This window comes from Peromyscus maniculatus, chromosome 5 (genome assembly GCF_049852395.1).
Source record: "Peromyscus maniculatus bairdii isolate BWxNUB_F1_BW_parent chromosome 5, HU_Pman_BW_mat_3.1, whole genome shotgun sequence".
Classification (NCBI taxonomy): Eukaryota; Metazoa; Chordata; class Mammalia; order Rodentia; family Cricetidae; genus Peromyscus; species Peromyscus maniculatus.
This window is the reverse complement of record NC_134856.1, coordinates 102,147,622-102,173,811: the sequence shown is the minus strand read 5'-3', so window position 1 is coordinate 102,173,811 and position 26,190 is coordinate 102,147,622. Positions and strand designations below refer to the sequence as shown.

The following is a 26,190-nucleotide window of genomic DNA, read 5'->3' as shown; positions in this document are numbered from 1 at the left end:
AGGCCACAAGCATTCTAAACCACATGCTGACCACTAGGAGCTTCTAATCAATTTCAAGAGATGGGTATACACAAGAGAAATGTAAATTGCATTGCATATAGATGTATTAGCCGAAAAGAAAAGCAACAGGCCGTGAAAACAGCTCAAGAAACTAGAAGGCTGGCAACAGGACTGTATCATAATATGTTCACAAAAGGGCTGGGTAAGGACGTGGATCTCTGCAGGAGCTAGGATTCACAGCAGGGGCAAGCTAGGCAAAATGCTGGGAGGGAAACCTGGAGAGATGAGGAAGGCTATGAACACACAGGGACACATGTCTAAAGAATCAGTATTCACTAAGCAGAAGGGGACTTCAAAACTGCAGATATCTCGGATACAGATTGCTTGGGGGAAATTACAGGACTATGAAGCTATGCTTAGGATTCTGATTTGAGGCTCAGGATCACTAGAAAATCCTATAATCAACTATAATCTTTTTTTTTCTTTAGAATATTGCACTTTGCTCAAACAAAATCTTTCTCTAAATCATCCAAATGGGAAAATGGGGCAATAAAAATTCGCTCTGGCAGGAATGAGCAAGGAGGCCTTGAAAATCCAGGAACCAATTAAGAAGGACCAGTCAAATTAAGGCTGGAAACCATGAACATCTCATCCGTTGTGTAGGAGTTTTCTTGAGATGGAAACAGTCCACCCTGCAGAGAAGATCCTTAAGACAAGAAGTAATAAACAACTCAAAATAGCTTCAGGAAGTCCCTGAGACTTAACAGATTTACCTGACCATTCCCTCCCCTAGAGTAAACAATCAAGACTGCTTGGGAGTTCTCTGAGAAGTGCCAAGCTGCAAAGAAAACTCTTAACTCAGCTCAGAAGCCTAAGAAAAGCAAGGAGCAGCCAAACTGCCTGGAAGACACAAGGACAAGCTGAGCTGCCAGAGATTTGGATACTATGCCACCAGGAGAGGACACTCTCAACCTGTTGAGCTGCCTTCATGCTGTGCAATGAGGTCCAGGTCTCTAGCCCTTATGAAGTCATGATAGCGTTAGCTGTGGGGAGGCAGCTGTCTTTGTGTCATCTCTGCTTCTGTAAGTAACCTAATAAAACTCATTGTTTCACCAAGTTGGACTTCAGTGGTATCTGTCCTTAGGTCTCTTGTGGGCTACGAATCTGGAATGAGTAGACAGATGTGTAGGGTTTTCCCATGAAAAGTGTTTTCCCAAGACCCTCTTGGTCTTGATCAGCTGGGTAGCAGCCTCTCTAAGTGTTTGTCTAACACACACTTAGTGAAGATGACTGGCCCCTCACCTGACCTGCAAACTCGCATTATACAAAATCCATAATTTGTACTCAGACACTGAACCCCCTAAGACCCTTTTCTTCACAATTGGAGAATTCCATCAACCCCTGTATTCTTCTAAAGATAAGCTAAGGTTTGTCCATGGAAGTCATCCCTCCATCAAGCAAAGATTTGAAAGTGGTGCCAGATAATAGTCCACACTGGTGATGGGAGCAGGTATCACTTAGGCATGATGTTTTAACATTTTAGAGATTATGCAGTTAAAAACAAAACTATCCATCCACGGTAAGCGCACAGACCAGAGGGCTGAGGATAGAAAAGATCTGGACAGAAGCAGACTAGGATCAAGGAGGAAACTTAATACAGAATAAACCAGCAATGAAGTCTCTCCTGACTGATATCTGAGGATACGGGTTCAGGAGAATTCTGCATAGTATTACCAAGAGGGAGAAACTGAGATTGAGGGAAGACCACTTGATTGAAACTAGTAGATACTGTATCTGTAAGGTCAGCTTCAAAGGAAAGGGAAGTGCTGTTCATCCAGGAAGGCACCGTGACAGTGTAACCAATATACTAAAAACATCAAAGTAAGCACAGGAATGGAGAAACAGTAAGTTAAGGACTAATCAGAGCTGCAGGTAATGGGACAATTTCCCACGCTAGGAATCAAAGGGTTTGCTGTTGGAGAAAAGAAAAGTCTATCAAGAGGAGAGGCACTGGACAGGACAGAAGGTCAACAAATAAAAGGCTGTTAAAACTCACAAGAGACAGGGCTGGCATAGTCTGAGAGGCTGGAGAAGGAAGAAGCACCTGCCCCTTTTCCATCTCTCCTGGAAACGGAAGACAGCTGGGGAGAGAGAGGGCGCTAAGAGTCAATGTCATCACACAGAAACACAGGCCACATTCTCAGGCATAGCAGTGACGCTTTGCTGGCTCAGTGTCTGGCAAAGAGAAAGTGGGTGGGGCACCGGCAGGAGATGCTGGAGCTTGAAGAGTGTACCGGGACCAGAAGAATGGCTGTCCAGACGTGATGGCGGTCAGTGTGCAGATGTCCCCTCAAACACAACAGGGGTCAGTGGAATACGGCTGAGCAGAGCTGAGCCCCTGGTGAAATAGCCACCACTGAGGAAGCTGCTCCTCCTCTGGTTCATTAATGAAATGCTCATACATCAAGTAAGAATGGGTCGCTAGACACGGAAGAAGCAGGATTCAAGGCATGGCCACAATGCAAGAGCTGTTTCTCAAAATGTAGAGCTGCGCAGAAATGGTGGGTGGAGTACTAGGGAGCCAGAGGCTATTCTACAGCTCAAACTACCTACATATCCAGCTAGTAGTTTCCTGCTGCCAGGTAATGCCTCCCACTTGCCCTCCAGTTTTTCTCTACCTTCCTAAACGATTGGAAAATGAGGTGGGACAGGTTCAAGTTGGCTTTCTAGTGCTGTTCAGGACATGCAGGTGAAAAGGAACTAGACTATGTAATGGACACTTGCTTAAAATAAGAGCAATAATGGTTACCTTGGCAATTAAGACTTTGAACCAGCCAATAAACTACATTGTTTTCATACATTTTCTTTAACCTTTGCAAGAACTAATTATTATGTCCCACCCACTTTTTCAAGAAAGATGAAGAAGGCTCCAGGAGGCAAATTGAGTTAGTCCAGAAATCAGGGCCCTGGGACTGCTTAGCTTAGAATGTGTTTACTCTGAGCTCAAATTGTGGTGGTGCTTTATTTGTGCTCAAATAAATAAAGCCTTCCTGGAGATCAGAGAAAAACCCAGCCATTATATTAAACACGGAAGTCAGGCAGTGGTAGCACATGCCTTTAATCCTATCATTTGGGAGACAGGGATCTGCCTGGATCTCTGTGAGTTCAAAGTCACACTGAGAACAGAGCCAATTGTGGTGACACATGCCTTTAATCCCAGAACTAACTATAGAGGTCTGGAGGTCTGTACAGACAGATAGGAAGTGACAGGGCTGGGCAGGAAGAGGAGGTGATTTAGCTGGATGAACAGAGCAAATAAAAGAGCAGAACAGAAAGGCATATAGACGCGGGTATACAGGAAGTAGCTCTCTTGGAGAAGAAGGTGTCAGTGAGGTGAAGTTAGCTTGTGGTCTTTCCTATTCCTCTGATCTCTCATGTTTTCACCCCTATATCTGGCTCCAGGTTTTTATTTAATAAGACCTTTTAAGATTCGTCTACATGAAACTAAGCCTGTGGTGGTGGTACATGACAGTGGAGCCTTTGGTAGGTGACTAGGTCGGGGAAGCAGGGGAGTCTTTGGCCCAGAGAGTTGGACTGTGCAATGGGCTATGGGAGAATTCATAGAAGAAACTTTTTAAAAACAATAGGTCCTACCAGATCCTCAATCACCATTGCCTTGGATTTCCAGCCTCCAAAAAACAGGAGCAAGAAGTTTTTGTTTATTACTCCATCTAAAGTACTTTTTTCCACAGCTGAAACACCAAGCAAAGACTCTTCCAGGTCCCAGTCCTGCTCTGCCCCAGCATACATCTATACTGTACACCACCACCACCCCATGCACTACACTGCCACTCAGGAAGCACCTCTGGCCAGATGCTCAGCTTCCACAGACATACAGTATTTATTAGATGAAAGGTAACTAAAAGAGAAAATGTGGCATCACTGTAGCTTCTGTGTGTCCTAACAACCACCCTCCTCAGCCTCACACAGCCTGGCTGGAACAGAGTCAGGCACCAAGACAGTGGATATCTTTGGAATGTGTCATGTAGTACAGCAAAGCCAATTCACAAAAAAGATCCTAGGGACTCTTCCTGCTGAGTAGAAACATGGAAGAGTCTGCTCAAGACTGACAAAGAATGTAAACAAGTCCACTGTGAGCAGATGTCCTCACACAACAGGTGTCACTGGAGGACAGCTGAGCAGAGCTCAGCCCCTGGTAACTACCACAGTGGAAGCTCCGCCACCACGATTCATTGGTGAAATGTCCATCACCAAGTAAAGTCTGGTCACAAGGCACTGGAGAAGCAGCATTTAAAGACAAGCTCACCCTAGCCCAGCGGCTATTTCTAAAACTGTAGGAAGCCTGGTGTAGATTCACTGGTGCTTGTTATATTAATTGTAATATAAAAACCCTTGTTGACAGAATGAAAATCTCTGCAGCTAGCCACGGCACATTGTACAAACCTCCTGGATGATTCTAGCACAAGTTCAGGGACCTCTGCTCAGAGTTGAGACAATGACAGCATGGTGTGGTAGGAGGAAGACCACAGAACAGCAATACCTAACCCAAACTCTAAAAAACCCTGTTAGTGAAAACCCTGTTAGTCATCCACTAACAATGTGCTTTCCAACATTTCTGCTAGCATTCAATGGGCAAGAGGCAGAAAGTATGATCCTTATCAAATGATACAGAAAAGCAGGAGAAACTCCAGGTAGTCATCCTTTCAACTATTCAGTGCATGTGCAAATATTTCCAAGTCTCATGCCAAGTTTTCATTTTATCAGGAAACAGCATCTGATAGCCACACTGACTGCTGTGGATGGGCTGTGATCCAGCCAGGCAGGAAGAGCCTGGGTTCCTCATTCTGAGTCTGCCTCCATATGGAATTGCCAGGCGGACCATCATTTAGACAGCCATTTAAAAGTTAAGTCTTAGGAAAGGAAGCCTATAGTCATGTCCTGGTCCATCACTGACTGGCAAGTAAGGCAGCTTCTCTGAGCTCCCATGTTCTCATCCACAGCACTGGACTAGTGAACAAGAATGAAACAAAACCACATGAGAGCTCCCTGACATGTCACCCTGAAAAGGACACAATACCATTTCTCTGGTACATTAGCCCAAAGTGCAAAACTCAAATCTAATAGATAAGATGTACCACAGAACCCCAAACTGAAGTACTTTCCATAAATGTGCTTTCCAAAACAGCTGTCAGAAATGACTAAAGAATTATTTCAGACAATGGAGACCAAAGAGGTATAATAATAAATGTAGTATGTGATCTTGTGATCATGATTAAAAAAAATGGCTATAAATAGCTTTACTGGGACAACTGATAAGATAGGAACATGGACTATACACTGTATGTTGTGTGATTATGGACCAAGTACCTGAAATTATGTGACGATGTTAATGGTTAGGGAACACTAAATACAAGGGGATAAATGTAAAAGCATAGAACCTTTGCAATTTTTATAAACCTAAAATTGTTCCAAAGTACAAAGATTATTTTCTTTAAAAATTGTTGAAACTTGGGCCTGGTGTGGTGGCACATGCCTTTAATCCCAGCACTTGGGAGGCAGAGGCAGGCGGATCTCTGTGAGTTCGAGGCCAGCCTGGGCTACCAAGTGAGTTCCAGGAAAGGCGCAAAGCTACACAGAGAAACCCTGTCTCAAAAATAAATAAATAAATAAATAAAAAATTGTTGAAACTCATACACACAGCAAAGACCATCCCCAAAGCAGAGAACACTACGCTGATTCCCCGGGCAGCTGGAATATGTATCAAAGGCTGCCTTAACACAGAGGACCACAAATTCCACCAACCACGGTTAAATCAAAACTGAAGAGTTCATCAGAATCATTAAATGAGAGTCTTTTAGAGTAAACCGGTGGCTTTAGTGATTCTAATGCGCACCCTGACTCAGGTACTACTTGTCACTCAGCTATGCGCAAGGATAGCCTGGGAATCTTGTTACCATGCACATCTGGGTCAGTGGCCTAGGTAATACCTGAGAATCTGCATTTCTAAGGCCCAAGCAGCTGTTCCTGAGGCCCACTCGCTGATGAAGCAAAGCAACAAGGCAGGATGGACCTAGATCCCGGCCTCAGCAGAGCACAGGACTGCTGGGAGTGACAGGGCAGCGTCTACTTCAGCTGTCATTCTTGGGCCAACCATACCTAGTCCCGACCATATTGAGTCTATGTCGAATACCACCAGACCGTCTTCTTGAAAGGTAAAATGTGACCAGTGCTATGCAAACCTGATGTGCAGAGGGTGATGCTGGCTGCCTGACGCCTGCACAAAGCCATGGGGCACATGTGCTTTACTTGCAGGAGCTCTTGCTCCAGTGACCTCAGGGGACAGCTAACATGACGGCGAGGTGCTTGCTGCTTTGATGGCCAGTTTTTAACAGTCTGCACAATGTAACGCTTCTTGCATGCAAGTTCAAGTCCGCTTATTCTGGTTTGACCTGTGGAGTTTGTTTTGATTACTCCTTTGAATCCCACACAATGCCACATCACTTTTGCAGTGATCTTCAACCTGATAATAAAATCTGACCAGAAAAAGAACTGTGGGTATAATTATAAAGTAGTATCAAGAATATAATGGTTAGAGTTGCCATGGTGTTCTAATTGAAAATATAGACCACCACTATGCTTCTTGAACCCTGTAAGTGTAAATTAAGTCTCATCTCTCTTCCAATCACTTGTTCCAGAATGATTTCAGTGAAATGAGAAGAGACCAACTTCCCTGGGCAATCTGTAATCAAAGAACGAGAGCCATATCACATGACTTGTCAGGCATCCAGGCTCACAAGTGAAATGATTCTTATGAACCCCCTGGATATTTTTTCATTCAGTGTATGTTTTCTGGTTCTGTATTATATTCCAGATAATGTGCTAGACACTCAATGAATTTTATACCAGTAATAAAACTACGATTGACTGGGATCCAAGACCAAGCCCCTCTGTGCTAATTTTATTATGAAGCTGTTACTACAACAAAATACTTGTTGGTTCTTCTGGAGATAAATAAGTGTTTTATTTAAGTTATAACTTAACATATAAGTAAGTTTTACGTTGTCCATATTACAACAATCTGCCCACCCGTGAGTCCCCGCAGGTAGGATGGGACAGCCCATCTGTCCTAATGATCAGAGCCCAGTGTGTCCCTCTGAGTGGTATCACTACTGCTTCAGACAGGAATCCAGCACTGACACAGTCCAGCAGATGGGGCAAGACTGCAAAAGCCCCAGCCACTGCCACTGTATCTGCTGCACTGACTGCAGCGGTAATTACTGCCCAGATTTTACAGCCCTTTAGAGAAGGAAGAAGAGGTCTCCAAAGTCTCCAACTCCTCAGTGTGGAGAGGAAAACTGTTGTGAGCCCTCCGGTCCTGCCTGCCTTACTCACCTGGTCAATCTCCATGAGTTTAGGGTAGGCTCCAGGCCATTCTATGGCCACTTTCACGATATCCGCAGGCGGCGGCATTGTGCAACCGAGGAAGTCCGAAGCCACTGGAAACGGGGATCCTACTGCGTGGACGGTCACACGTGTCTACACCTAATGAGGAACGACAAAAAGAAAGCAGCAGCTCAGCGCGGATGCAAGGCGAGTTTGCTTCATCACTTCCTGTTTTCAATGGTGTAGGAGAAATGCTCCCCTTGGTGCCTGGGGACTGAAGCCACAGGGGCACAGTCAACACCACCACAAGTCCCCACTGAAAGATGGAGTCTGTGCTAAAGCACCGGAGGCCAAGCCTCCAGCAGGCGCTGCCCTGGGGGTTCGGCTTGCCAGGTTTTCAGGAGCAAAGCAGCAGCCCCTTACCACGCGGGATGGAGCCCTGCCCTCAATGGCGCTCCGGCCTGAAGGAGCAGGGATCTCGCCCAGACTGCATGTAAACCTTGGCGCTCAACCGTCTCCGGAAGAACACATTGCCCAGGAAGTCATGGCCAGGAAGTAGCTTTTATTTAAAGCATTTTCTGTGTGTCACAAATAGATCTAAGCTATAGCAACCAGGATATCGTGAGGAAGGAGAAATTCCCCAGGAGTTCACACATGCTCACACTCCCCCCACCACCCTCACCAAGGCCAGTCTTCCAGAGGGAGAATGCACACACAGGTGGCCTGGGAGCTTCCAGAAGAGCCTTGAATTCTGTCGCAAAGGAAGTAAGGATTTTCCTCTCCTGCCTCTCCATTTCTTTATCTCACTGACTATTGATAAAGCAGTGCTGTGATCTACTGTGTGTATGAATATACATTAGGGAGACCCCTCAAATGTCACCCCTCCCAACAGCCCTTTGCCCTAATCTGAACAAGCTGTTCAGTTATTGGTTCTTGGTGCTCTCCTTCAGAATGTCCTCATGCATGGAAAACAAACAGAAAACTCTATTTTGGCATTTCCCCTTTTCCTTCTACAAAGGCAGCATCCTGTACCCTTTTTAACGTAGTGCATCTTCCAGGTCTCCATTACCACACAGAGGCAAGACAACACTGGGTATACTCATTCTTTTCACAGCTGGTCATCAGTGTGTGCCCTCCCTGACGAGCCAGGTCCCTGCAGTGGGTGGATCCTGGGATTTCTCTCTTACCTTTGGTGTTACAAACAAGCCTACAAGGCATAAAACCATGCATATATAATTTTGCACATGTAAAAATTTATCCTTATAACAGAGTCACAGAAGTGAAATTGCTGGGCCAAAGAGATTATACTGTCGAAATTTTGATTGGCATCTCCAAAGTCCCTCTGTAAGGTTCTACCAACTTGCACCTCCCTCCAGCAATGCCTGAGGCTGCCTGCGTGCTCACAGCCTCACCAACAGATGGAGTGTGTGCCAGCCTGAACACCTTGACAGGCTGAAAAACCCACACCTCAATGTACTTTTTAGCTTGCATTTTTCTCATCGCTAAGCATAATGATGGAAAGGCACACATTCCCTTCCTTATATACTGTCCGAACTGCCCTTTTTCTGTGGGTCTTGACCTATTTTTTTTTTTCAGAAATACAAGTCTACATGAAGACTTTAATCAAACATGTCTTTGGTTCTTTATCAGACCAACAAAAGCCTTGTCTATTCTGATTTCCTCCGCCCATGAACAGCACACCATAGTGATGACAGGGACAGCAGAGTTAATGGTGACATCTCAGTGATACCAGCAGTTGTTTGAGTAATTAGCATCAGTGAGCTGACCAGCAAATGAGGTAAACCCTAACAAAGCTATTGCTCCTCCTGGCTAAGGATAATTAGAAAGCTTGTTGTGGTGCTAATCAGTGGCACCCAGCAAGGACAAACCCGCAGAGCAGTGGTTTAATCTTTCATCCACAAATCATTACTGCACCTCCATTAGGTGCCAGACTGGCATTCTGTGTTGAGAATACAGGTGCAGACCGAGGTGTTAGGTACCAACCAGAGACAAAAGAACAGGTGGGGACTCACCAGCACATACTGGTGTTGGTGATTTTGAGGTGGCAAGGACGTGGGGTACACAAAGGGAAGACAGCTGCAAACAGGAAGGGAAGGGAAAGCCTGACTGAGGCTGCAGAGTTTGAGTTAAGCAGGCCCTGTGGCCAGCCAAGAAATCACTCCCTGGACTAGGAAAAAGTAACCCTGAGGCCGAAACATTCCTGGAATAATCCTAAAATAGGCAAGTCCCTGAAACCAATTAAGACCAGGCAAAAGAAGAAAAAGAAAGCTTCAGGGAGCCGTTGGTTCATAACATGCCCTGCACACTCTCTCTTTCACCATTGGTTGATGATTTCTAGGCAAGAAGTATCTGCTCGTGTGCAGCTATTTATTCATAATGGTGTGCATTATGTTTGAGTAACTTAACATTTTCTAGGGTGATATCCAGAAGAAATAATTATTAAAACAATACCAAGTTTTGTCTCGTTTTGTTTAAAACTGCTCAAAGTTGAACACAATAGGGGCTTATTAAATAATTCGTGTCTCATTCTAATCCAGCCTAAGCTAAGGATGGGCCTGGCTCTGCATGGTCTCTGCCCCACTTGAATACTTGAGGATATTCGGGACACAAACCGTATCAGCCCCAAATCACTTCAATTGAGGATCCTCATCCACACACAAGGCCGTGTGCATATCACATAACTGGATTCAGAACGAAGAACACCCGATCCTGGGGGTCCAGACACTAGATCGCAGAAATAAGAGTGCACTGAGCACCCCTCCACCTCTCCACGAAACCTGTGTCTACAATTACACAGGAAGAAATGACTTAACCTTCTAGGAATCAAAGGCTGGCCTTGTTTTCTCCCCACTTTAACCGGCCTTTATTCCTGGGAGGAAAACCTGCTGAACAGGTGAGCACACAATCTCAGGTCTCTCCAGAGTCTCCCGTGGGAGGTAAGGCAGAAAGCAGCATGCACAAAGCAGCCATTGAAAGGAGGAAGCTGGGGACTTCCCTGGCTTCCTTCCTGGGCCAGCTAGTCCTCTCCCTGAGGTGACAGCAGCAGGAGCAGGCAGGGAAGCACCCTGGAGCCACAACTGTGGAGTGAGCAACCCTTCCCACATGCCCCCTCCCCACAGGAAGTCCTCCTGGCTTATCTACACACCGTCTCCACTGCTCCAGAGGGTGATTTGGGCAGTATCGCAGTAGCTTTGGCTTTCTGACACTTGACAAAGCTAAGACCTCTGCCAGAACTCTACCCAGTGCATGGGCCACAGGGTTGGCAGCATCTCAGACCACTCCTCACTACTAAAAGTTAGCGGCTCCCCTTAATCAGGAGAGATTCTGAGGCAGCAAACCCTGTGAGGGGGGTCACTGCTGGTCAGGAGAACAGGGCAGTACCACTAGAACTACGCAGAACAGTCTTACTGGCTTGGCAGCAAGTATCAACACAAAGGCCACACTGCCCCGATTCCAATTTCCAAATGGAAATATACTTTGGAAGTCTCAACCCAACAAGTTTGGTCTCCTGGTACCCTTTGCTCCCCCGGGGAAAGCATGTGTGACACTTGACACTTGTCAGCTCCTCCCAGCATGCTAGAACACCCTAAAGGAAGACCCACCTCACGTGCACTTACACACCCAGGTCACATTGTCATTTGTGGCTGGCAGATGACCCCATCTGCTTCATGACTAACCTTTCACGAGATCTACCAACAAAGGAAAAACGGAGCTTATCACACCCCACATCTCCCAAGGAATGTGCAGGTTTCCTGACATTGCCCAGTTAATGCAATCATCATGAACAGTCTGGTATAATAATTTTTACTCAGACTGAAATCTGAGGATCACTGAGGGCAGAAACAATAGGGGAAACAGCCTATGCAGCTGGCTAGACATCCTAACCACTGCCTTCCAAGGTAGTTGTAAATCTCTGGAGTCATCCAGGTGTGGGTGGAGAATTCTAAAATGCCCTGCTTGCCTGCTATATTCACTTTATTCCATGTGTAATACTAAGAGTCTGTGACCTTAGCACACACATTCAATAGCTTGCTTATGTTTGGGTATGTGAGATAGAGTCTCTTCTTACTAGAAGGTCAGTTACTAAGGGTCACATCTTAGTTATATGTGGTTTTATTACAACTGGTAGGTCTATTCTATCCCTGAAAGTCTCCTTAAGTCCTGTTTCTAAGATAGGGGACAGAAATCACTCAATTCCTAACTAGATGTCTGTCTTGCTTTCCAATTCATCACAGTAAAAGAATCAGACAGTGGAGGACAGGGTAGAACACGGGACAAGAACGTGAAGGAGCAGAGGGAAGGGCCCACCCTTCTCTCCTTTACTCATAGACATTAGTCCTGGTGACAGAAAGTGGCTTTATAGTAACGACTATGGAGAGGGCCAAGAGGGGGCCACTAGCCTTGCTTTTAAAAGGTTGAGTGGTTCCCATTTCCTTTTGCCTTGGGCTATAGAAAGAGGAAGGGGTTCCCACGGAAAGCAGCCTCCGCTCACTCTGAGGCCTACCCCATCTTCCTGGAACTCTCTAGCTTTCATGTTTGAGGTTACTGCCCTGTACCTCGAGAAGTCTCATGGCAGACAGACTGGGTTCGAAAATCCTTTGTTCTCAGAGCTCCATCGTTCTATTCCCAACAGACTCATACCATCTTATTATTTGCTAGGCTTTAAATAACCACAGACTTGGGTGCCAGGGTCACAGTCCCCAGCTGTGGCACTATTGGGGAGATAGTGAAGAAGAGGGGGGGGCCTAGAGAGAGAAGTGAGGCATGACTTGGAAGTTAAACCATGAAGGTTATATCTAGTCTCCTCCCTCCCACTCACTTGCCCTCTCCTGCCCTTTCTCTCTTCTCCCACTCCAGCCTTCCTGGTGTGAGCAAGCTCGTTCCACCATGATGCTCTGCCTCACAACAGCATAGGAGCAACAGAGCCAACTGACTGTGGACTGAAACCTCTGAAAGTATGGCTCAGTTAAAAGACGGGAAATCGTGCCTTGTAAACTGTCTAGTGCGTGCACTTCTAAGTGCCAAAAGTCGACTAGCCACACCCCTACTGTACAACAATGCAGCGATGCAGTGATGCAGCGATGCAGCGATGCAGTGATGCAGTGATGATACAGTGGGGACAGGGTCTGTCACCCAGCCTCAGTCACAGCTGTGACTCCTAGACTTGCTGAGCCCTGCCTCTGTTTCTCCTCTGAAACATATTTCACAAAAGACATCCTTTTTGATAAATCACATGGATAAACAGTGCCTAACATGGAAGTCCATGGGGCCGAGAGTGGAATATGCATCCCCCACACTGGAGGGTCCCAACGGACCACATACAGTGGAGGTTAGTTCTACAGTTTGATTCCATCTTTATCTGTGACCCGATGGTCAATTAGGTCCCAGAACATCAAAAAGGAAGGCCTAGAGAGCCCTAGAGAACGCTGTGGAATACGTAAGCTTTCAGGAGAAGATGAGGAAAGGGAGAAACTGAATCAGTGTGCAAACGCAGCCTTTCCTCTTATGTAAATGCTGCTGACAGCAACCATGAGCAGTTATGTCTCTGTAATAACAGCGGCTATTGACTTGCCACGAGAGGAAGTGTGCTATTACCTAGTGTTGCCCTGCAATACGATGGAAACTTGAACAGAAAATTTTCTTTCCAGCATCTTGATTTGTCATCACGAACGGTAGAGGACAGGTGTCAGAAGGGAACAGTGGACGAGAGCTGAGGACTCAAAGGCTGAGTACATTCTTCTACTTACTCTTTGTCACAACTCTGTGCCATGGGAGTTGTCATTTGCTGCGAATAATGAAAACACTATATCTTGGTGAGTTTAAATTATTTCTTCCAAATGTTTCCACATTCTGAAGAAGAGAAGCCTTTTCTATGGCAACTGTAATGGACTGTGAACCCTCCATGCTGGTTCCTCTGATGAGGTCCTAACCCCCAAGACCTCAGGATGTGACTGTAAGTGGAGACAAGGCTTAGGAACAGGTGATGAAGTAAAATGAGATTTGGAGAAGAGCTTTCACCCAGCATTGCTGGCATCCGGACAAGAAAGAGGCCTGGCTGAGGCAGACACACAAGAAATAACATGTGAGGCTGTAAGCCCACGTGAGAGGCCTCAGAAGGAATCAACTCCAGTGACACTGGGATGCTAAGACTCTGTTCTCAAGAGCTACAGGAAAGTAATTCCTGTCGTTTAGACCCAGGGAAACCGATGACTGTAACACCAAAAATGGGGAGCATAAGGAACGGCTTCCTAGAGAGGAGCTGAAACAGCTCTGCACTCAAAAACCACAATGGGGGCTTAAGTCAAGTAACAACCTGAGAAAGTGCTTGCAACAAAGAGGACCCAACAGCCCCTTTACGATAATCTCTCCTGAGTTTATTAGGAATACACTTTCATAGCCTAAAGAAAATGAACAAAGCAATCTCTTGAAGAAGAGATGCATGATTGATACATACACAATGAGGTAATAAGAGGGATGAAAATCAAAATCATAAAGCATGCCTGTCAGTCATATTGATGAAAAATGTTTATTGATTGATAAGAATATGCAAAACATAAAAATAATGCTCATACACTTATTTATAAATAGGTAAGGCCTCATGTAGCCCAGGCTGGCTTCAAATTCACGATGTAGCCAAGAATGACCTTGAACTGCTGAACTACATTGTGTAGTGCTGGGAGTGAAACTCAGAGTTTCATGGTATTAAGCAAGCACCCTGCCCAATGAAGTCCGTCCCTGGCCCTAATCATACAGGCTTACAATCAAGGGGGAAAAATCACAAGCAAAAGCTCTTTTAAAAGAAATACGAGGGCTAGAGAGATGGCTCAGAGGTTAAGAAATTGACTGCTCTTCCAGAGGTCCTGAGTTCAATTCCCAGCAACCACACGGTGGTTCACAACCATCTATAATGAGATATGATGCCTTCTTCTGGTGTGCAGGCATACATGCAGAAAGAAAGGAAGGAGGGAGGGAGGGAAGGAGGAAGGAAGGGGAAGACAGACAGACAGACACCTTTGATCCCAGCATTCAAGAGGCAGAGGCAAGCAGATTTCTGAGAGTTCAAGGCCAGTTTGGTCTGCAGAGTGATTTCCAGAACAGCCAGAGCTACACAGGGAAACCCTGTCTCAAAATTAAAAAAATGAAGAGGAAAAGAAAAAAAAAAAGACAAGAACTTCAAACTCCACACAATTTAGAGTGACACATCTAGTCAGGAAAATTTCTAGTCTCACAAAGCAACTGCTGCAGGGTTTCTCAACCACAGCATCAAACCACGGGCATTTGGGACCACATGATCCTTGACAAACGTGCGTATCAGTGCACTGTGGGCGGCTGACAGTGCTCCCCACCTCTGCCCACCAGAGGCCAGCAGCACCTCCATCATGAAATAACAAAATGTCTTCAGGCACTGCCAACTGCCCCTTGGCGGCGGCAGGGTGCTGATTAAGAACTAGGGCACTAAAGGAGGTTGATGCTAATCTCACTTTTGAACTTTTGAAAGCACTCATTATACAGACTAGCTTTACAAGTGGACATTGATAGTCTCAAGTGTATAAGAGGGAGATGAGACATAAAGTGAGAATTGGTTGAAGAAATATATGTGTTTTTTAAACTGCGAAAAGCTAATAGGAAAATGAATTCAATGTGAAAGAAAAAATGAACACCTACGAAACAGGTAAGGGCAGCTGTAGGGAACTCTGTCCATCCCTGACACTACTTTGGGGTAGGAGGCCCCACCCCAATGGCTACTGTCCGACCAGTGATATTTGGGCCATGTCTCTGGCACCAGTGGCTGGCACCACGAACAGCTGGGATCCAAAGAAGTCTGTTTCTGGTGACTGCCCATGAGGTGTGAGAGAAAAGGGTCCTTTCTCTTCCTACCAAGGACGGAGAAGCTAAAGCTGTCCGTGGACCTGGATCCTTCATGTGGGGCAAGAGTCTGTGTAAAGGCAAGAAGGGCAGCAGCCAATGAAAGCAAGGGTAGCAAAGAGGGTGTCAGGTCTGGGTCTTCACTGCCAAGTTTCCGGTTTCCATCACTTGCCAATGCTAATACCCTTCCTAGATACAGGAACAAATGAATTCCCTGTTTTGCTGTAAGTCTGAGCACAGGTTCTATGACTTGTAATTGAACCTTACTCCTGTTTACTGCCCTGAGATATTATCTTTTCATCAGATGACTATCATAAAACGTAGCCCGGTTACACAACTAAAGCTTGCCACCCAGTAGTAATTGACTTGGTTTCTCCAGCTGTAGAGTTCCAACATCACCTAGTCCTCAGGGCTTAGGAGCTGTTTTTCCACTCTGGGACCGCTAACTGAAGTCATGCATGGATTTCGGGAATTAGTCTCACTCCAGAATCTCTCACACAACATGACTTCTCTGAGATATTTATGAATGCAATGCCAGAAAGAGAAAAGAAATTGTAAAGAAGAGAGTCAGGATCTTGGAAAACACTGGAGCAAATAGTAGCTACTAAAAACTGCTATATGCACTGTATACCTGTCCTAACAATGTTCTGAAAAAGGTACCATTAGAGACAAGACAACGTGTCCTATGTCTCACATCCACATATCGGCCCAGCCAGTCAGAACACAGGCTGCACCTGCCTGAGTCAACAGCCCATGATGAAGTTACCACAGCTTCTTTAAAGGGCAGTAAGGGGGAGCTTCTTGGGACTCGACAATAGCACGTGTCCTGTAAAATTTTCCATATCCAATCTACAATATGTGCAAGTGTATCTGTCCAATTTTTTTTCACAGACCATTATTTTGTGGCACTGACTTCTCATGGGATATTAGGAAATAATGAATCGAGGCTGTTGGCCTCCCTGGTTTCTCAAGAAAAGAGAGCTGCTGGATAGATTTGGGCAGGAATCAACGGAACACAGCAGAAAACATTTTTTCCTAAGTCCATACTGAATTATCATCACCTGCTGGAGAGACGGTCTCCAGGAAAGCCTCCCAAATCTTCCATGAAATTGTTTCCAACTTACAGAATACAGTCAAAATGCTGTTAACTACAGCTTCTTGGGTACAAATTAGGAGATAAAATGATAAAAGAATACTTTTATTTGTGGTTATCTTGAACCTGAGCACCTTACTTCCGGCTTTCATTGTGTGAAGGAGACTCCAGACTTGGACCAAAACCCTGCACAGCCTGCTTTCAGCAACCATCCCTGTTCCCCACCTCTATGCCCCACAGTGGGTATATGCCAGGCTGGCTTTCCCTTAAGATCAGCAACAGTCCATTCACGGTGCCTTCTGACAGTGCAGCTTGAAGCAGGCAAATCCCTTTTGCAGCCAGCTGGGGTGTGGTGAGGAAGAAAATCTGTGGCAAAGGTTCCTGTCTGTCTCCTCATCAAAAACGTGCTGTTTTCTGAGCTGGCCTGTTGTCTCTTCCTTCTGCCCTGCGTCAGCTTCAGAAAGGCCCACCCAGACCTCCACACCAGCAGTACACAGCCGCTCCCCACAGAAAGCAGCTCCTGAAGAGCCTCGGGAGCTAGAGACTTGCAAAAGACCTGTTCTTGGGTGCTCAGAAGGACTTCACAACACCAGACCTCTTCCCTACCCTTGCACTATTAGTTTATGCCAGTTGCCCAAGGGTAGGAATCCTGTCTTGTTCACCTCTGCAGTTCCAGGCCGCCCCAGATGGCATGGCTTGAAACTGCTCTAAGTTTTCCAGAACAAATGAATGAATCACGGGCTCTTTAAACACAAATGAAGAGACTGCTAAAAATGTGAAGGAATATTCAAGCCAATGACTTAGTTTTAAAATCCAGGTTTCTTGCAGAGAAACCCTCCAGCATTTTTTTTTCAAACAGCAACTATTCAGTTGTCTTCTTAGACAGAAATAGAAAGGAAGCCAGCAGCTCAGAGGTAAGAGGGGCCTATTCCAGATTCTTTTCCTCCTGTAGAAGCTCAATGGAAAACAGGATGAGACTGAAGCGGGCTGCTGGGCCTCTTCCCCCTCACTCTGGGCTCCCTGGCTTTGGGAATCAGCATTTCCACTGGAAAGTCCATTATTTTGCAAACTACTGCACACACTTCCTCTCTTGTTCTGGTTTTTTGGATATTTGCTTTTCAAATTCCCTTTTCCTCTGCTGCTCCCCTCCTCCCCAAAAGCCTGTCCCTCAGTGACATGCACACATTCCCACGTAAGAGGCAGAGCCAAGGCCCAATTCCCTATCTCAGAAGCCAGACTGACAGCCACAGGAAACACCACAGTCTTTCCACCAGCTTTCAGCCAAGCACTCAAAGTTTCCAAACCTGCTGATCAAAAAAACAATATATGAGACTTCCCTCTCTGCCTCACTCAGGGACACCGAACTCTCTGCCCAGCCTAGGAACGTTGTTTGCATCAGATTGGTGGGGAGTGCTGGTCTCCATCTGATAGCCCTCACACACAAAACAGTCATCCTCAGCAGCAAAGGCAACCTGATGACACAGGAGCACACTTCTGCATTGGCCTCCACCTCTTCCTCCTTCCCTTGGGCCCCTCGAGTCTCATTCTCCACATAGGTACAGGTTTATCTGGGGCCACAGATGGACCTGGGTGCTAGCCCAAAGCTCTAGGCCTCTCAACAAGTCACATAATGTCTGACCCTCTGCTCTCATCTGCAAGCTGGACCAACATTGGCAGTGCTGGTTAGAGGAACACACCCCAAGTATGTTGCTCTGCACCCTGGAGACTTAGGCCTGAAGGTCACTGCCATTCCTCTGTCCTTTTTCTCCCTTCTCTGCTCCCTTTGTGCCCTGGAGCAGGCCACAGAAATGAAGAATCCTCTTCCCTCAGCAAGTCACAGACGCTAGAACTTCTCTCCATCAAACCTACAAAGGCAGTCCTTGAAAATCATTCTCTCCCTTCTCCTTTCTTCCTGGGGACGATTATCTTTGTTTGCTTCTTGTTACTAGAATAATCCCCTGACCAAAAGTAAATTGGGAAGGAAATGGTTTTTATTTTACACTTCAAAGTTGACAGTTCATTGTCAGGGAAGCCACTGAAGCAGACACCATGAAGAAACACAGCGCACTGTCTTGCTCTCCGGGACGTGCTCAGCTTGCCTTCTCGTCCAATCCACCTGCCAAAGGGCAGTCTCTCCCATTAATCAATCAAATGCCCACAGCTAGGCCCATGGGCCAACCTGATGGAGGCAGTTCCTCAAATGAGGTTTCCCTTTGCTCCGGTCTGTGTCAAATTATCAACAGCTAGCCAGAAAAGCCATCATTCCTCTTCCTTCAGGGCCTTCCTGAAACCTAGGAGGAAGGAGGGCTGCAAGGGAAACTAAAGAGCATCTGCAGAGTTCTGCTGGGTCCGCTCCAGCAAGGCAAACTGCCTTCCTCAATCATGTTTCACAAGCTGTCCACCCCCGAGCAAGCTGCAGAACAAGTTCTCCTTCAGTCTGTAGGTCTGGATTTCTGAAAACTCCTGTGACACACAGAACTTGGATGAACAAATGTTGTGTTTTTCTCTCCTTGTTACTTCTTCGTTTTTATAGCGTGCCAGCTATTGCTCATCAGAGGAGAAAACATGAGAGAGCTACAAAGATGAAATATTTATAAAGCAGTTAGAGTGACACCTGCCCTAGTGTTCTTATCACCAGTCACAGGGCACATGGATGACTGAAACCTGAAGAACACACTAATAGTGTCACCTTACGGTGCACAGAGTCGTCACTGCCCAGGAACTCTTATACTATAAGAATTACAACACTGCTGTGGGATGACCCCTTCTGTACACTGTGAATATGTATTCCTCTCACTGGTTGATAATAAAGTTGTTCTGGCCTATGGCAAGGCAGAATAAGGTTAGGTGGTACAATTAAACTGAGGACTCAGAGGAAGAAGGGCGGAGTCGAGGGAGACACTAGCCAGCCACCCAAGGAACAAAATGCCAGAGGACCTGTAAGCCACAGACCGACCATGTTACAATAAATAGATTAATAGAAATGGGTGAATTCAAATGTAAGAGCTAGTTAGTAATAAGCCTGAGCTATCAGCCAAATATTTATAATTAATATAAGCCTCTGTAAAGTAATTTGGGAAGTGGCTGCCAGGTATTTGGGATCAGTTGACAGGACAGAAACTCCACGTCCGTTTACACAACACACTCAGACATGACAGGGCTACAACACAGAAGAGGAAATGAGGATGTCACCCTAAATCCAGGGAGGTTTGTTTGATTTGGAAAGAATTTTTTCTGGGTTATAAGAGATGTAGAATGTTCTAGGAGAAGATCTATGCTGGGGGCAAATTGGAGAGTGGGTATTACAGGTAAGATCCTGGGAGGCCCAGCCTTCCCTGTAGAGAACTGCCTTAACAGCTGCATGACAGAACGTGAGAGAGCCATTTCCTCTCCTCGTTCAGAAGCAAGGAAGACTCTGTGAGAGAGGCGACCTGGACTCAACTCGTTCTCGATCCTTCCTCCCCAAGAAATACCTCGAGTCTGGTGTGACTGAATACCTAGAGAAGCACCAGTGCAGAGACGACTTGCCCCACTACGATGGCACAACGCCCTCGATTATGTCCTTCCAGCTTCCCACAATGCCACCTGAGGGACAGGCCATCCCAGCAAGAAGACTGGTGGTAAACATGTCCATTCGTGCCTGATCCGCTCCCTGCTAACCAGAAACTGTGGGATCAGTGGGGACTAAAAGTACTGTGACTCCTCAGTCCCATACAGAAGCTATCAAAAATTCCTTCAGGAAAGAAGGGACAGAAACCACAAGTTCCCCTGATGTTCAGGGCTTTTGAGATCTCCATTCATGGTTTGTCCAACTATACACTGAAAATACTTTTTAATTAAAAAAAATTTTAAATTAGAATACAGGGACTCCCCTGGAGAACCCGTGGGAAAGTCCAAGCACTCAGGACAAGAGGCCCTCTTACTTTCCTCTTCCTGTGGACCCCTTTGCTCTGCTGTGGATTACATCCCAGGGCAGGGCCATTTCCTCCTTAGCCAGGGGAAAAGCAGGAGAGGACAGCCAGGAACAGCCACAGACTAGATTCAACCTGTCCTGCACTCCCCCTTTCTCCTCCTCATCCTCCTCCTTCCTCCTTCTCCTTCTCCTCTTCTTCCTCCTGTTTTAAACAACAGAAGTATATTTTCTCAGAAATCTAAAGGTAGAAAATAAAACAGGTTGGTTTCTTCCAAGACTCTCTCCTTGGCGCATAGATACTTCTATAGTCCCTGTATCTTTATAAGGTAGTATTTAATTGTTCTGTGCAACAATTTCACATGTTATATAGTGCACGTGGTTCTCTCTGTCTCTGTCTCTGTCTCTGTCTCTCTCTCTCTCTCTCACACACACACACACACACAAACACACAAACACACACATACACACACACATGCACACACGCGCGCGCACACACACACACACAAACACACGCACACGCACACAAACACACACACACAAACACGCACACACATGCACACACGCGCGTGCACATACGCACACACACACACACACACGCACACACATGCACACACACATGTATACACACACACACACACACACACACACACACACACACACACACAGAGCCTCTCTGGTCTCCCTTACCCCATTTCTCATCCCTTCTTTCTCCCACACAGTCCCGTTCCTACATTCATGCTGTTCTGTTTGGGTTTTTATTTTTTGACTCACTGGTTTTAACTAGGACCATCTGCGTGTATCTATCTGTGTGACGTCTCATCGGTCCACTGTTGGGTACACAACTGAAGACAATAACGGTCCCTCCCCAAGAACCTATCATTAGCCAATAATTCAGCAGGGAGGGGTAGAACCCCCACAGTCTCCTCCTAGATACAAGATTGGCTGACAGGCTCAGTCTTGTAGGGGACCTGGTACACAGCCTGCCTGTCTACTAATCTGAGTTTCACTGCTTTCTAGAAAATGGATCTCTTCAATTTATTTTAATCAAATGCGAAATGGAGAAAACCATAGCATCTATCTCACAGGTTCTTCAGGAGGAACACTGATGAATAACTAAGATGGTGGTGATAGGAGCCACACTATAGAACTCACTGTTAACAGTGCACACATATTTACACACTCTGTCCACACAACAGCCAGAGGACATAAGTGATATCATCAACCCACTCTAAGAATGAGGAGATGGGTTCCTTGAGAATACCAGTGAGCAGGGTAGGCTGGTCTGAAGCCCATGTTAAGCCACCACACTAAACTTCTTCTAACCTTAGTACACACACTTAAAGCGGTGCTGGCCCTAAGCAAGAATAACCATCACCATTAGCCTCCCCACTATGGCACAGCAGATCACAATCAACATGTCTTTAAAAAGGAGGAGAGGGGGCCATGCACACTTTCATGACTGACTAGTCCTCATTCTAATATAATAGCCCCTGCAACCTCAGGAGCATGCTTTCGTTTGTTTGTTTGTTTTTTCCATTGACAGGAAGTCAGTTCTAGCTGGGATGTTGATACTTAACAAAGACTCAATTCTGAATACTGTGATAGAATTTGCAACTTAATACCACCTCAGAGAGCCAGTTCTACAGGAAAGACACCTTATAACACCCCACAGATCAGACCAGTTTTAATTGTGGTAAAACAGGGGTCTTTTCAGGACCCTATCTTTGTATTTCTTCACTTAATGAGTGGATGAACTTTTTTCTGAGTTGAACTTACTTCCTCACCTAGAGAAAGAACAGAAAGATTCTTTTATAAGGAGATAACATGATTTTATTTCCACTAATAAGAAATAATCTTAATTGACATCTAGCTCTTCAGAGCACAACCCCAGAAGAAGTACTCAAAACTGAAATAATCACTTTTGGATAGCAGGTCTCAGCTTATTACAGAAAAGAACCTAACCAGCAAATCGATTCACTGGGGTACAAACGAGAGAGTTCACTGGGAAGTTACACAGCTTAAAGTGGAAGTTCATAAAAACTGACTGAAATTGAAGGAAAAAAAAAAAAGAAAGACATGGTTGACATTTCAAACAGCTACTTAAAAATTGTCCAAGCAAAAATTAATTCCACCATACATACAGAGCACAAAACTCTCTGGGCATGGCAGATGAAAATGGCATTTCTAGGAGGGAAAAAAAAAACCCAGCATCTGCCTGTGGGTATTTGTGAGTTCCATTAGAAGAAGGTAAATCAGCCATCTCTTAAAAATGGGATCAAATTAGGCTGTATAAATCTCAAAGGGATTTCAACCAATACTAAACTCAACCAACTAGCAAGACCTATGTGATTTAAGCACTTGCAGAGAGTGAAGAATAATTGCATGCTGCACTTGTGTGTGTAAGTATCACACTGACTTCACTGCTGTCTACAAAGCTGATGACTGCAATTTCTCTACTAGGAAAATTTTATTAACAAACTTAACATTTAAGGATAGGAAATTTGCACAAAATGCATGGTAAAACCCTAAGATGGGATATAAGCATTTCAGAATAACATTTAAAAAAAGAAAATCGACTGGGCTGGTGAGATGGCTCAGTAGTTAAGAGTGCTTACTGGTCTTATGGAGGACCCTAGTTGAATTCCCAGCACCTACCTGAGCTGATTCACCACTTATGACTTCAGCTCTAAGGGATCTGATGCCTCTGGCCCCTTCAGGCACTGACTTGTGGATATACCACAGACACAGACACATAAGCATACACATAATTAAAAATAATAAAATAGATATTTAAAAATCGAAAGAATCAGCTACATCAGACAATATTTACAATATTCACAACCTATTTTCATCTACAATTTACATCTACTAAGGTTTATATATTCATCCAGTACATCTGTACTACAATGGCAAAAACTTAGAATTTTCATATATTACTGATTAAAAAAATGGAATTCTTTTAAAACTTTTAATACATTTATTCTATGGCCCATAAATTCTAATTCTAAGGATTTACCTAAACTCAGTGAAACATATGTTTACACAAACACATGTATATAAATGACCTTACCATCTTTATTCATAAATACCAATAACTAGATACATCTCAAATGCTCATCAAGTAATGAAAGGATCAACAAATTATGGAATGACATACACACAATGGACAATGACTCAGCAATTTCAAAACAGTGGATTATTGATAGATAGAGCATAAAAAATCAATTCTGCTAAGCTGGGTGTTGACATACCTCACGCTATGGGATCCAGTCCTCTGCCTATTTTTATAATCGAAGTTTTATGGGTATAGAGTCACATGGACTCTGTCATAGATTGTTGGGCTCAAAAAGTGTTACCCCAGTTTCAATATTGTGTCATGCTGATTATTACCAACAAGGGAGAAAAGGAGGCCTCAGTAACAAAATGTCCCTCTGGCCCCGTCCCTTCTTCCTTGTCTCTAACTTAAATCTCAGCCCCTGAAAAAAGGCCATGGAAATCAGACTTTTTTTATTTTGTTTTGTTTTGTTTTGTTTTGTGTTTTCCTTTCTTTTCTGGAGGCTGCTTACAAATATTAGAACTGCCGTTCCCCCAGATTATAATTACATCCATAAAGGTCATTCTCTTCCCCTTTAACTTTGAAAGCCTCTCACCCTAGCAAAGTCTTACTCAGGAAGAAGGAATGCCCCAGAGAAGATGAAAAAAAACCAAGTGGCCCACAGACCTTGCTGGTTTACCTCTCAGTCTATTACCAACAGCCCAGACTCTCCCATCCCATTAAATGTCTACATGGGTAATTACTCTTCACGAAACCCAAGCATAAAGAAAATTCTCTTGGTGGTCAATGAAACCACATTTTGAAGGATCCTGTATCATGAAAATTTTTAATTAAATCAATACATTATTTTTTTCTTGTTAAGCCATCTTGTATTCTATAATTTTTATTGGCTGAGAGCCTTATGATTGGTAAAGCAAGGTAACACACCTTGCTGCAACACAGTACTGTCGAAGACCATCCATACTATGGATGACAAAGTTGACAGTTCCCACAAAGACCACATTGCCTACAAGTCTCAAATATTTACTGCTTACTCTCTATGGGATAGTTTGTTAACCAACAACAGGAACCTTTGCTGAACAAACAGAAGCCAAGCATAAAAGAGCATATATTGTATAATTCTATTTAAAGAAAACCCTAGGAAAGACAAAATTACATTGCTATAAAGCTTATCAGTAGAGGCAACAACTGTCTGCATGATTACAAGGAAACTTTTTTCAAGATTTTTATTATTTTTATTTTAATTTTATATGCATTGGTGTTTTACCTGAATGTATGTCTGCGTGAGGATGTAGGATCACCTGGAACTGGAGTTACAGACAGTTATGAGCTGCCATGTGGGTGCTGGGAAAGAGCAGCCAGAGTTGCCAATTGTTGAGTCCTCTCTCTAGCCCCCAACAGGGGAACTTTAGAGAGTGATAAAAAGCCAGTTTCTTGGCTCTGATGACAGTCATGTGACTATATGTATTTGTTGGTACTGAATGAGAAATGACTCACTTCACTAGTCTTTGATAAAGGTATCTCAAATGAATGTATGAGATGAATCAAAACATGTAATTTATAAACTGTTACCTCCCACTAGGTATTCTTTCAGACACCAACAATCTAACATGAGCAAAACAGGCTACACTTCTGACCAGATGGAGCAGTTATGTTACTTCGTGGCCTCACATTGTCCCAGAGCACATGGGTAAGCATGTGAGACCACCAGTTGTAAAGATCAGTGAGACCCACCAAGAGCTAAGCCCAGCTTAACTAATAGAGAACTCATTTTGAAGACTTGACCTTTTTCTAGACTCTCACTAGACAATGTAACTCACATATTTGTTTTAAATGTACAGGAAAAGTCTGAGCCTACCTACTTGCTCCTCTCCCCCACTTCCTCCAGTTCCTTGTTCTCCCTCTCTCTCTCAAATATCCAACTGTCCGCTGAACACAGTTACTTAGGTAGCTCAGAAGTTTCTCAAATAAAGCTCTTATTACCAGTTTCTCTTTCAGAGCTTCTCACATTAAAAATGGGGTTTGTGGTCAACCTCTACACCAACTTTTCTGTTTCTCATTTTCTGGGCACACAAGGGGATTACACTTGATAGGCTGGGGCAGAAGTGCACATATGACTTACTGTAGTCAGAGACACATGAGTAGAAGGACCATCAGTCCCAGCACCCAGTGCTTTTTGCTTCTTTGGCACAGAGACTTGTGTTGAAATGGTAATAGCCTAGACCATCTGAAAGACTGCTACCCTGGGTCCCACAGACCTGCAGGGGATTCTGTAGAACCTAGAATCCTGTTGTGTTGGCACACAGCTTTGAGACTGCTGTCAGCATAGCTGATTCAGTCTTTCAGCACCATCTGAGGACCTCTGGTTCTCATGTCAGAACGAGGAGGTCCTTTTCACATTCCTTCCTTCCCTCTCCAGACGACGCCAACTCAATCCAGCTATATGCCCACTGATTTTCACCAAAGCAACCACTCATTCTCATGGGGACTCTTAAAACTGTCCTCTGCCCTATCCACAAAAGTAGAAACTCCAAGGACTTTGAAATCGCACTCCTGTTAAAATACACCCACTGCTGTAGGGCCCACATCTCCTCTCCAGCACCCATCCCGGTTTAACGGCACACCCCGGCTGAGCTACTACATGGAACTTACTCTCTTCTCTGACCGTTTCTGCCCTTAACTACTTAGAAAATTTATATCCAGACCAAAATAAAAAAGGAAAAAAAAAGTTAACTCTTCTATCTTTTCTCCCCTTTTATTCCTGTACTCCTTAGTGTACAACGGGGGAGAATTAAACTTTAGGAAAAAAAAAAAAATCTCCTGAAGGGCATGCCTTAT

The 26,190-nt window shown here is 44.7% G+C and overlaps 1 protein-coding gene across 9 annotated transcripts in view; it reads right to left on the bottom strand.

The window, feature by feature from the left end:
- The window catches only part of Elmo1 (engulfment and cell motility 1), a 539,516-nt gene that overhangs the window by 435,090 nt on the left and 78,236 nt on the right, over nucleotides 1-26,190 (bottom strand). For 8 of the 9 annotated variants that reach the window (XM_076572972.1, XM_042278256.2, XM_016007341.3 and 5 more), the window contains exon 2: nucleotides 7,414-7,563. In XM_076572972.1, coding sequence (XP_076429087.1) covers nucleotides 7,414-7,491 — 78 coding nt within the window. In that variant the 5' untranslated portion in view covers nucleotides 7,492-7,563. Of the gene's footprint in view, nucleotides 1-7,413; nucleotides 7,564-7,827; nucleotides 7,934-26,190 lie in introns of those variants that run through there. The other variant, XM_076572969.1, reaches the window with a different exon arrangement.